Raw genomic sequence first — 13,663 nt, forward strand, 5'->3', positions numbered from 1 at the left:
AAAATGTATTCCCAGTCTACGGAAAGCCTTTATGAAATTTTATAACCGTCAATGGTATGTAGAAAAATGATTCTAAACCTAATTCTTCGTCTGTAGTAAACTACGTTACTATAATAAACGTGAATCTACCTTAACCACTTTGAATTCCCTACAAAAATTTAAAAATAAACAAATCTCTTCAACCGCTCCAGTAAAAATGTGCTGCCATTAGTTATGGCTCATCATTTCCTGAGGACGGAAATACGACGATGCCTTGTTTTTCTCATTTTAATTTATTTATGGAACACCATGACGAATGACATGGCGAAACTGTTTGGTGGATAGGGTTACCAGAGCTTTGAAAAACATCATTTTAGTAAATATATTAGATTTAGATATGATGATATTTGTTTTAAAGAAATAATAGTATGAAAAACGGCTGTAATCATATTTTACTAATCAATTTAAGTCAAGACGGTACAGTGGTTAAAACACCGACCACATTAACCGACAATTTTTGAATAAAATTATTAAGATACGACTCTTAATTTTTTTTCTGCGCTTGTTAGAAAAAAAAATTAAAAGAGATATTATTCCAATTGACGTTGTAAAGAGATTTAAATTATAATGAGAATGTTTCGTATGAATGAGACATGTTTTTAAAACACATTTGTAACCAATTCTCTTATTGAAGTATAAACCGTGTTTTCAAACTTAGTACGTTAATGATGTATGTCGTTAAATTTGTAATGTATATTTAATTAAATATAAAAACGTTGAAGTGCTTGTCGTTATATTTTAATTGAAGATAGTGGAAAAACGTCAGTTATTTATATATGTATATTTTTTAAGTTTTGTACGCAGTTTTTGGCGCGGTCCGAGAATAAGTGTCATGCAACTTAAAAAAATAGACAATTTAATAAATTAATAACTTATACATTTATAAATATAAAATTTAAAACACCAAAAAACTTTTTTGAGAGCAAGCATGTTATTCAGAGATAGCTCCAGATTTTTACTAATAACATTAGAAGACTTATTCATATAAGATACCTATTGATTTCTCACGTTTGTGGTGCAATAACATATAATTTAATAAATATGTCAAAGTCGTTGGGTGCGACCGCTCCAGGTACACGACGCTATTTTTAGTTTTAAAGTATTATATCTTCTGTCCCGAATATAGTTTCTAAACGAGAAGAAATAAATTTTTGTAATAGAAAATATGGTAATCCCTAACTATACCCTTGAGGGCAGAGATGGTTCAGTGAGTAGAACAAGTCAAATGGTACCCGAAAATCGCCGTTCAAATGCAGCCAAACACAAGAGTTTTCATGTGTTATCTCGTGCGCAGTGAAGAACGACATCGTGATAAAGCCTGCATGTTCAAATGATATAAAACCACGAGTGTATACACCAAGCCGCATTAGAGCATCGTGGTAAAATTGAGTCCAAGCTTTCTCCTTAAGAAGAAAGTAGGAATTGTCCAGCGAGGGTCATTAACGAGCTGTTATTCTATTAATCCTTGCCATATAAATAAAATAAATAATTTACAATATTTCACATGTATTTAATGATGGTGTTTCTTTACAGGCGGGGGCAAATGGCGTTGGTGCGACTCACTGAGCGCGCCCCGCTCCGCGCCCCCTCCCGAGTAAATAGGTAATGTATTTTCTATCACTTTACCGGCTAATACTAGTGGTATCTTTCTGAACGAAAATGTTTTACTAAACGAATAGCAATTATGTCAATTAAATTCATTTAATATATTATTGGGGATTACCTGTCTAAGCCCAAGCTCCTTAAAACTCATAATAATAACATAAATCTTCCAGGTCGCAGGCATTTTCGAGGAAGTAACATTGAAACAAACCGAGTTCTAATGGCTTACCAAACGACTTGTACCGAAAGGTAAGTCAATTACATATTTTTTTTTATAGTCGAAGTAAAAAACAGAGCACTTGGCGGTAAGTACTCTCGCTTCGAAACATCGTGAGTCAGTGAACCATTTAACGCTAAACTACATTTTCAGTCTTATCCACTTATATTTAGTATTTATAATATAATATTTATATACATGTATGCTTCATATGCGTACACTCAAATAATAACATACACAAAACTATGAAAAAAAACTTGCCACGTGCGCGCAGGGCTCACGGTCGTAGGGTTCCGTACCATTCTATCAAAACGGAAAAAAAATCTCAAGTGTCATAACTATAACGGTTCATGAGATACAGCCTGGTGATAGATGGACGGTCAGCCGAGTCTCAGTGATCCGTGAGGGTCCATTTTATCATTTGCGTACGGAACTCTAAAAACACACATACACACACAGCACCCAAATACGCACACGTTGATGTCGGCGTGCGTTTTGTTCCTTTGATTTCTAAATATGTTACTTTCTTTCATTTTTCTTTTTTCCTATAATCTCGTGTGTATCTAACAAATATTTTTATGTTTGTATTTTGTCCGTGGGTGTCCTTCCCAGTCTTTCAAAAAGTTTTTTTTTTCTTAATCATTCCTTATGTAAGATATTTTATGGAGACCGTGAAGTTAATAAAAATAATTATTATATGATCATACATACGCCTAAGTGGTATACTTAACTAGTTGGTTAACTCGGCTGAATATCTTCTGCTAATGGAGAATTGACATAGAATATAAAATTCCATATATCATATTAATCCATTGTAACAAAATCAATCAAATAGATACAAAAACTTAAGAAATATATATTTTACTTGTTATAAATGCTTTGAGCTCCACGTATTTATATAAAATATTTTAATTTCATATTAAGACTACAAGGGGTATATTATTACGTGCAAATGCGAGCATTGGGTTAATTCTCGTATTATTCTCAATTAAAACAAACCGCACGGTGGTTTTCCACAGTCATATTGATAATTCAATTGATACCGTCCGCCATATTAAATTTCTAATGACGTCATATTATGCCAATGCTTTTCCTAAACTGTTTTGCTTCGGTCCGATTATTTTCATGATTTTAAATATGTGGCAACGTATTCATTAACTTAACTGCTTTAACATTCAAAAATGAAACGTTTAAGATTAAATGAACATGAACATATTCATATACCTTCATTTATATTCACATGTGTGTGTGTGTATGTATGTGTGTGTGCCTCAAATCTTATAACATAATCTCACCCCCACGACGTGACGTGGATCATTTAGGATACAATCGTTGATTGTTACTTATTGACTCTATGTATGTATGTAGAACTTATATATGTAATTTAGCCAAACGAAATAAAGTATATTAAATTAACGTGTACATCTAAATGACAAGGCTGTTAAGAAATACTGTATAGTATTTTCATGTCTCGTTGCCAGGTCGTGACTCGCCATATGGGAGACTTATGACATTCGATATGATCATATAATCCAACGATCATGTTACTTGAGATTAGTGGTTTATGCTCTAGATGGTGTAACACAGGGAGTACTAGTGAAATGTCTCGTTGGTCTAGTGGCAATATATGACCACAGATTCCGAGGTTCTGGGTTCAACCATAGGTCGAGCCGACTAAGAGATGGACGAGTCTGTGTACATATGTATTAAATATTATTTTCGAATTAAGCACCAAGCTAGAAAAGAAGAAAATAGTGTAAGTTTTACATCGCTAGGCTCGTATGAGTTGAGACTTAAATACCAAATTTCATCAAATTCGATTCAGCGGCTTGGCCGTTAAAGAGCAACAGATAGACAGAGCTACTTTCGCATTTATGATATTATTAAAGATAAGTAAATAAACGTTAGCACTTATGTAAATTCTTAATTTTTAATAATCTTAAGGTTTATCGTAGACGTGTAAAAATTGGGATGAGTGCAAACACTTCGTGTTGGATATACCGTTATACCTCACTCCTGGGATTTGTACGCAATACGGGGGAAGGTAAATCTAATCTCCATGTCGTAATTGGTAATATCCCGGCTGCCCCTTTTCGTGTTGAGGAATTTAGGGGTCGTGTATTGGGGTATCCAAGAAATCGATGTTGTTTTATATCTGACTTAAAATGGAATCCAAATATGAACAAGTCAACGTAAAATAGACGTTCAAAAATCGATATAATTTTTTAATTTTTATTTATCTACATGCGTTTACGCACTGGTCTCGTCTTATATCAGGGAAACAATATTCAAGGCCGCAAATATTCGTCTCTTATTCCAAAATATTGGTAAAACACTAGGACCTTGTGTTTAAATTTTTTTTTCAAAGTATAACTTTTCGTCTTCTTGCCTCCGCTGGTGACTGGAGGGCTGGTTCATTTTTCACCCAGAGGATCCGAATTGCGATTCAATAGGGAAATGCAGCCAGCGTTCTTGCTAACATTCCACGCGGTTATGATATTTGGTACCGTAGCTATTTTTTTTTTTTCTCATAATCAGTTTCTTCTCGGTTAACGTTATAACAATATTCAATGGAAAACACCACAGGTTCGTAATGTAAATTCTAACTGGCAAGAAAATCAGTACAGTATACTCTTTTCACGAATTAAATAATAATAATATTAATAAAATACAATTAAGTTTATACATCTTGCCGTTGAAATCAACAAATACTAATTCAATTTGTTTTTATAGTCTTTTCTTTTTACTTAAGATTTAAATTTATTAATTGGCATTATTATCGTAGTGAGAAATATTTATCAATTAAACTAATCAACTACAATTATCACCGCTAAATTAGAGAAGTATATTGTAGCTCTCCCCTTCGAAAAGTGACTTCCCGAGTCACATGCAGGTCACGTGGCCAAGGGGTCTTGTGTCGAGCGAACACGGCGCCCATCTCACGTGTTCAATATCGACTTACAATATTTATATTTGGATTAAATATTACGTAAAATACGGCATGTTTACATTTCATCAATGGTACGATTTCGTTACGTTAGAATTATAGTTATAACTTTGAAATATAATATTATATTTCAAAGTTGTATGTTGACTTTTTCAGAGAAAACCCTAATATAGTAAGTAAATGTTAACAAATTATTATGGATATTTAAATGATCACTCGTCGATTTGTGTTATTTGTATGAAAACAATTGAAAATCACAATTGTAGGTCGTAACACGTTCTGCTAAGTCAAAAACACGTATTTTTAAACATTGCCTTCTGGCTACGTTATAGTAATGGCCCGAACCGGGGTACGAATCCAGAACGAGACAGTAATTGCGTCTTAATGATTGTATTCTTTATTAGTATGCATATTATTACTTTAGGTCTAAGCTATTCACTATTAACACTTGTCTAATACGTATAACAAAACAGTAGCTGTTACCGAATTACATTCATCCATTATAATAAAAATGTATGTTGGTATGGGTGCTTGACATTGACTTCAACACCGCTTGACCGAATACCATGAAATATTATGTATTTTATGTGTTTTTCAGGGAGAAACTTTATTTACTTTCCACATTGTAACTCACTACTAGATGGCGTTGCAAACACATCATATCCAATCACGTTCCACTGATAAGCTTGACAACAGCAGTGTAATTCTGGAAGTTCACTTTGTATCTCACTCGTGCAATGTTGAAAACTCACTTAGCTTGATACGTGTTTTTATACTTAATATCACATATCATATTCTGATATTTTACGTTCGTGTTCTGCGTGAGTTTCGATTCTCTTATAGAACACTTGAATTGATATAAAAAATTATATAAAGGAAGTGCGGAAAATATTTCAATGCAAGCCGGAAACATATAATACAAATTGAAATCTTAAAGAACTACCAGTACGAAATATCTATGAAAAATAGATCTATTGGATTTATAATACGATAATATTTCACGAATGATTCGAAAACATATTTTCTTCAGGAAGGCGAGCAATTTCTGCAATAAGTATACACTACTCCCTTAAAAATAAAAGACAACATTAATAAAACGTCATTATAAACATTTCCAGAAAGACTAAAGGTGAACAAACCTTAGATTTACATATGTCATGAAATTTGCTAATAAAAATAAAAATCCCTAAAAGTGACACTGTTAGACCTCTGTCTTTGCCTAGGTTCCCTTCGAGGAGAAGATTTTTGTACAATTTGCTGACAGTTCTACTATATATATATGCACCATAAACGATTCTCAACTAATGTGTGTTAACATATAATACAACACTACCTCACTTAATTACTAATTTCCCCTTAAATTTTACTCCCAAAGTTCCGACAACAACTTTGCTGACGTCCAAAACATTTCACAAATCGAAAATGATATCAGAGATTATTCAATATCAAGTCGTTTCCTTGTCAAAGCTGTTTATTTGTCTTACTGCTCCTTTGATTGGAATCCGCTATAAATCGGGTCTCTGTAGAGGGAGTATGAATAGATATTTATTGAATATAAAGAGAATTATATAACTTAAAAATAAGAAAACATTGTTTTCATTATACTTTATCTTGATATAACAATCATTATCCTTACTAATGTTATAAATGCGAAAATTAGTGCGTTTATTTCCTCGTATGTTTGTTTGTTTGTTACGCTTTTTCGTTTCAACTACTCAACAAATCTTGAAATTTTGCACACGTTTTCAGAACACACCCCAACATTCTCACAACAGAAACTAGTTTAAATTAAATTTATTTGCCATCCGAATTTCAATCTATACTTAATTTTAATGATCATTTATCGTTTCTTTAAGTTTTAATCTAATAATAGATAGATGCCTATCCTCTGTCGTGTGACGCTAGCGATCGATGTGGCCGAACCACGCCACTTCACGAGTATCGTATACAGCGTGCTCAACCAGCCGTATCGTTATATAAATCCTATCTTCGATTACACTGGTATACGTACGTTATTGTTATGTTTTAATCGTAACTTACCTGTCTGTAACATGATTGGATTACTATTTAATAAGTTGTAGTTATGTCTCTATCGAGAACAGAAGCTGAGCTGTCGGTGCCAATTGAAGTTTGTCTTAGTTAAACTAAAACAAAAGACGATATAGATAAAACGGAATCTTAAATATATAATAAGACATATTAACAATTAAAGCTTCAAAGATTTTTTTTTATGTATATTTTAATTCGTTTTCCTAACGTATATTTCATCAAGTTTTCGACTCCGCGAATTCAATAAATTCTTCCTGAGTAAGGTATGTACTCGTTTCTAAAACAAATTTTCATAGGTAGTTTTAACTTAGTCAATTAAGTAATTTGAATCTTTTGTACATTTTATTAATGTATATGACTCAACACAAGATTATGTACAAGATATATAGGTATATAACTAGTTTACGCTCAAGTATTAGGCGCTCGTAGGTTTTAGGTATAAAAAAGTAGCCTATGTCCTTCCCTAAGCTTGATTCATACCAAATTTCATCAAATTCGGTTCAGTGGCTTAGCCTTTGCATTTATAATATTATAAAAATAAATAAAGCGTGAGATTAGTGTTTGTTGATTTTCAAACACGAAAAGGGGAAAAGTATAATTACCGACACATTTCTGTAGAATCTACATTACGAACCGGTAGCTTTACATTAAATATAATCGTTACGACTCGTCTTAATTATATTCTATGTTTTAAATGAAGGCTTTCAGTTTGTTTTATATATAACACCTTTAATATATGTACTTCGTTCATCTAAAAATGCATCACGTTGAATCAAGTTTTCTGTTACTAAAATAACTCGGCACTAAAAGCAAAAATATTAACTGAAACAAAAGAAAAAGTAATCAAGTTTTACGTAGCTCGTTTTCTTTGAAGTCTTTCGGAATTATTAAAATTTGTTGCATAATGTTGACATTTAAATGTAGCAACACCATTTGTAATTAAATTATGTCAAAATAATGATCTCCGTAAAGAGCCGAGATGAGATGATGATTAGAGCACGCTGCTTCAATGATCGTTGCACTGGATACAAATGCGGAAAATTAACGCACAAAAAATAAAAAGCTGCCAAGTGCGAGTCGGACTCGGCCATGAAGGTTTCCGTAGCAGCAATTTTATGTTTATGAAATTAAATATTTTATTTTTATATTTGAGTTGTTTGAATGAAAGGTAAATTGCAGTTTACGATTTATGACGTATTAAAAAAAAAACTACTTACTACATCTCGTTCAAACCAATTTTCGGTGGAAGTTTGCGTGGTATGCAATATGCATGTAGGTACATCATATATTTTTTTTAGTTTTATCATTCTCTTACTGCTTACCGAGTTTCAACAGTATAGTTCTTATAGTTTCGGAAAAAAGTGGTTGTGACATACGGACGGACAGACAGACAGACATGACGAATCCATAACACACATTTGGCTACGGGACCCTAAAAATGTTTAAAGTAATTTGGAAAATCTGTGCCTCGGAAAGCACATAAAGTTAGGTCCGGAACTCTTGTGTATCCGGTTGTGTCGGAATCGCCGTCCCAACGGGTTATCCGAGTGAAGAAATAGAGTGCAATTGTGTTTGCGCGCACACTTTTGCACTACAATAATTCTTGCATAGTAAGGCTGGTCTCCCGGGAGGATGTAAGAGAATCGTCGCCGTGACCGAAATCAGTGACAGTCAGATTACAGATTACCTTAATTGCAAACCATGTGAAATTTTCATGCCTATCTAACCTATACTCCTTAGGAGGAGGCGTTAGCCCAGCAGTAGGAAAATGACAGGCTGTTAATGTTATAGCATCGTAATGTAAACTGTAAATTAAAAAAATATATACTAATTCATAACTGTTTGCGAACTCTTAATAAACTTGTGTTCGCTCAGTGCTCGAAATATAAACATTCTTTTTTTACTTTTATTTAACATTTTATTTTAACAATAAATCCAGTCAATTGTTACCGAAGAAAATCAAATTATTTACAGTATTAAATATTCACAGTATCGAAGTAAAGATATCACCGTTACCAATCAAAGAACTGAACAGTTTTGTCTTCGTCTATTTATATAATTTTTAACACTTCAATCGATCATATTCTACCTTACTAAAAATATAAAAACCATTTGTATTCAATTAACGCAGTTTCCTCTGCTGCTACGTGATGCGAATCTGTTCCAACTAATTTAGCATGTGACTAATGTTATTACAAACATTGACACTCCAGCGGTTTTGCGTGTGCAATTTTTTTTTAACTTATCCCACAACTCAAATGAAATAGTTATTCAAATAGATTTAAAAATATTTTTAAAGCTTTTAAAGAGAGTTTAAAGAATTAAAAAAAAAATTTTTTTAAAAGATTTTAAAGTATATTTAAAGCTCCATCACGTATAAACAGTTACATATTTTCATGTACGATATTACAGTAACTTTTTATTTTTATTTTATTGTTAGTAATATCTGTACTTTTGTTTTACATACACCGTTCTTGATAAGTACCACCTACTCATAAAAATTTTAGTAAGTTTAAACCAAACAGTAATATTTAGTAAGTTAGTTAGTGAGCCATTGTAAGTTACAGCCACGAGGGACATAACATCTTAGTTCCACCTTTTGGTCGCACATTAACGATGTAAAGAATGTTAATATCCGCGCGAGTGTGTTTCTGTCTTGTAAATGTACTCATAATAACTATTTTTATATATTACAAACCTATTTAAAAAGTATAAGTTATTTGCAAAGTCATTTATATTATTAATACCTATTCAGATAAATATGTTAGTTAGCATTAGGCATTTAATATAGATATAAATAGTCTGTTTTTCAGTATAACAATCGATTGAATACATTACGAGATATCATCAATTCAAAATTACGTGCAACAAAAAAAAAAACGTTTGCCACGAAACGGCTAGTCAGACAACTGCCTGTAACAATAAAATTACACCCTACCCATATACAAACACATAAAAAATTTGAACTTTTGATTTATCTTTCACAATCAAATTACTACTTAAATATTTCTCATTTATGATATAAATAAATAAACCAAAATAAATTAATTATAACTCGCACCCGTACGAAGCCGAGGCGGTTCGCTAGAAAACAAATAAATAATTGTGCCATGGAAGTACCCTTCATTATATTCAAATGCAAATTAATTCAATTCATAACAATATGTTATGTTAAGCTTCAAAAGGATGTAACTGGAGGTCGGCGGAAGAGTTTAAGAACAGCAGATGAGCGGAACACTGCATCGTATCGATTTAACCGCATGCGATTTACCGACTCCGACGCCCACGTGGCGTCTCGTCTGCAATGTTAGACCGCTGCGGGATTACTCATTGCTTTTTTAGCTACAGTACGTTCACTTCCTATTAGCTATATTCATTATGTAAACATTTTTCGCTGCAAATAATTGCTTTGGAGCGGTAAATGTTCACAATAACACAAGTAGCTTCAATATATGTAATAAAAAAATGTCTCGTTTTGACGGTTTCCGAGAGATATTATGTATGAATAAAATAGAAAGATTAAACGTGACTTATGAAGATCAAACAGCTGTACGAATTTCGTATATTGACGTTCAACAAAGTGCTTTTGAATATAAGCGCCCGGTAACAGACCGCCACATCAAACAACGCCCTCTGTCGCTAAACACCCATTCAACACACCGACCTCGCCTCATCCCTAAATTTCCACAATAACGTCGATCATAAACCATAATACACTTTAATACTTCTGCGTTAAGTTCGAGTATAATCGGCAGCCGTGCGACATATGCCTTTCTGGCATCAAGTAAAAATCGATTGACGGCATTTATTATTACGATGGAAATAGTACCGTATATTGCAGGTATGAAGTAGGGTTTTGCTTGCGCGGCATGCGCAAACACGCAGCCTCCCCCAGGGTAGCGTTCGATCCTTCCAGTCGCCTCGTCGGCGTGGCCCGGACGCGTACCCGGAAAGAAAATTGAATTCAGGAAAAAAATAAGTATTAAAACAAATCCACACTTTCCTTCTGAATGAAGGAAAGGAGCTGGTAACGAGCTGAAAGATAATTTCACGTTATTAGCTTTGTAGTTAACTGCGGTGAGAAGATTCTTTTATTCTTTATTTTAATACGAAAGTCTTATCAGGCTTTTTGTGAAACAGTGAGAGTGAAGTGATATTTTGATAACGAAATTTATCATATATTTTTTTTATGCAGTGATTGCGCAAAACATACGTATTACGATAAGCTTAGTCCTCCGAGCCTAGTTATTTCAGGATATTTGGACGTCGTTTCGAGGTATACGTTTGGTTATTATCATGTGTTGGGTATGGTCGTGTAGCTTGTAGTTAGGACCGCAAAACCGAACCGCTTCCGTCTTTGTGAGACAAAAGGCTTGATGCAGCTGAGTTTCCTTGCAACATGCAGAACTGTGTGCGTTAATGATACAATGTAACGAGCAAAGGAATGCACCGAGTGGCTATATTTTGGTAATATTGTGACGAGTATTATTTATTAGTCCTTAGATTATTAGCGGTAGTCACAGAATCGGTTTATGGTTAGGTAACATGACAATTTCGTCATTTCAAGGACGTAGGTTATGTCACATACGATAAGTTCACATAATATTAAAAAATAATTTAGTGCCTTTAAAGTGTTGTAAAATCGATAAAAAAATATGAAAGTATCAAATTAATGGAGACATTGCGTGATAATTTTGAGTTCACTGCCAAAACCGTGGCAAATTTATTTTATCGATTAAAGAATTAGTCCGTTTGATACAATCGTTACAGTTCTACTTGTGTTCAATAAGAACATTGTTTTTACCACACATACATACACGCGAAAGTAAAGCACCGATATTTTACAAAATTCGATGTTGTTGATAGGTATGGGCATTTGATGGTCCTGCGATGTATACTACATTAGATATATAAAGTGTAGCTGTGTGTGTTTGTGCGTCGGAATGTAAGGTTTTATGTGTGCTTAATATTTTCATAACTTAAATGGTTTTCACGTAAAATTTATATTTGAAAATTTTACAAAGGTACTTGAATGATATTTGGATATGTTTAAATGTAATCATAACGATAATAAATACAATTAAATCTTGTATTTGTACAAATGTAATATTGAGCGTTGTATATTAACATTCCTAATTTTATAAGGTTTTGTGTAATATCAGCTGTTTGTGATGTCAAATCAGTTCCAACGGATCGATCGAGTTGAAATTTTACATTATGATAATATCATTAATTCGAACGTAATTTAATTATTATTTAAAATAATTTAATTCGTTTTTATATTTAACTTATTAAGCTTAATTTTGTAAAACAAAATATTTTCATTGAAATCGATGATGTAACTCCATTAGCACTGTAATAAATAACTGCAATTCATATGACATCACACGCTTACTTGTCAACACTATGTAGAACAAACTGATATTAACAGCGTGCGCCCTAAACTCGTGTCAAATGACCGTTTTAATAGATATGCTTGCAAATAGTTGAACTCTCTGAAAATCAAACGTCTAAACACAAAGGAATGTTGCAAAAGAGTTCGAGAGATTATAAGTTAACGTTCCTTCTAACATCGAAAATATAATACTTAAGCGGACTGAGAAATTGGCCAACTGATGGTAAGTGGTCCCTTGTGCTTGTAGTTAGTTACACTGGATCACCTTTCGAACCGGAACTTAGTATTGTTATACTAAATATTATTATTTGGCGGTAGAATACGCACAAAGCACTAGTAACCTAACCTTACCTAAATCTGTTAACTCATAATGTTAGCGTAGTTTATGCGATTTAACTGTCACAAAAGCTGTGACAGTGTGATGTCGCATGCGCTCGGAAATTTTCGTGTTTCATGATTTTGAATGGATGGGACTTTAAATTTAGATAGATCAGTTAACATATGACATTGTCGTAAAGGATTGAATATTGTTCTTTGTATTGTAAACCAAATTATGAATCACAAAAGAGCTAGTTGAGTTTCTGCAGACTATCGATGTTCGCCGTTTTTCTCAAATGCGAGGTGTTATTCTTTTGAACCGGCGGTAATTTTTGACAATCAAAGAGGCAAATATTAGCTTCTTGTATTTTGAATAAATATTTTGTCATTTTTGTCTTGACCTTGGTGTTACATAAAAACTCCTCGTGAAGTCGGGTCTCTATAGAAATATATTTAATACGTGAATTGTTTGTCAAGCGAAGTGAACTCTCTATTACTATCATTTATCGGACCTTCAGCTACACGGGCGTAATGCGTTATTTCATCAGTTAGCAGGTTGAAAAGCAATTTCCTTTATTAACGCTCATCATAGATGATTAAAATTTACACTTCATTTAATTCATTTCATAAATCATTTATGCAAAGGTGTACACTACTTTTTTATGTGTATAATGCTGCATGTTTTTATTAGCAAATGGCTGCGTTGCAGTTATTTTATAACAACGCACACCTTCTTTTCAACTTCACGTAGTTTCAGTTATATCTAGACGTAAGTTGCAACTTGGCAAATATAAAAATATGTTAATATTTTATATAAAATTTCGTACAAGTTTAATATTGATATATATTTTTGTTTATTAAAATATGATTTAAAATGATAATAACGCCCTAAACCATATAGGATGTAATTAGCGAACGTTTTCTATAACGAGCATTTTGTCTCGTATTTGCTAAATTTTATACTCTCAATAGTCTAATTGACTTGAATATGTTCCTTGTACGCATAAGCCTGGACCACGAAGCCCCCATGTAAATAAATAGCGTGGTTCAACACGTCTGGGGATCTGACAATTCCATTGAGTTTGATGTATTATTA

At 32.9% G+C, this 13,663-nt stretch overlaps 1 protein-coding gene across 2 annotated transcripts in view; it reads left to right on the forward strand.

The window, feature by feature from the left end:
* LOC113402434 (adenomatous polyposis coli protein-like) overlaps positions 1-13,663 on the forward strand; it is a 62,988-nt gene that overhangs the window by 1,845 nt on the left and 47,480 nt on the right. For both annotated transcript variants that reach the window (XM_064216333.1, XM_026642679.2), the window contains exons 2-3: positions 1,573-1,641; positions 1,815-1,890. In XM_064216333.1, coding sequence (XP_064072403.1) covers positions 1,862-1,890 — 29 coding nt within the window. In that variant the 5' untranslated portion in view covers positions 1,573-1,641; positions 1,815-1,861. The remainder of the gene's footprint in view (positions 1-1,572; positions 1,642-1,814; positions 1,891-13,663) is intronic.

The sequence above is a fragment of the Vanessa tameamea genome, chromosome 12 (assembly GCF_037043105.1).
Source record: "Vanessa tameamea isolate UH-Manoa-2023 chromosome 12, ilVanTame1 primary haplotype, whole genome shotgun sequence".
Classification (NCBI taxonomy): Eukaryota; Metazoa; Arthropoda; class Insecta; order Lepidoptera; family Nymphalidae; genus Vanessa; species Vanessa tameamea.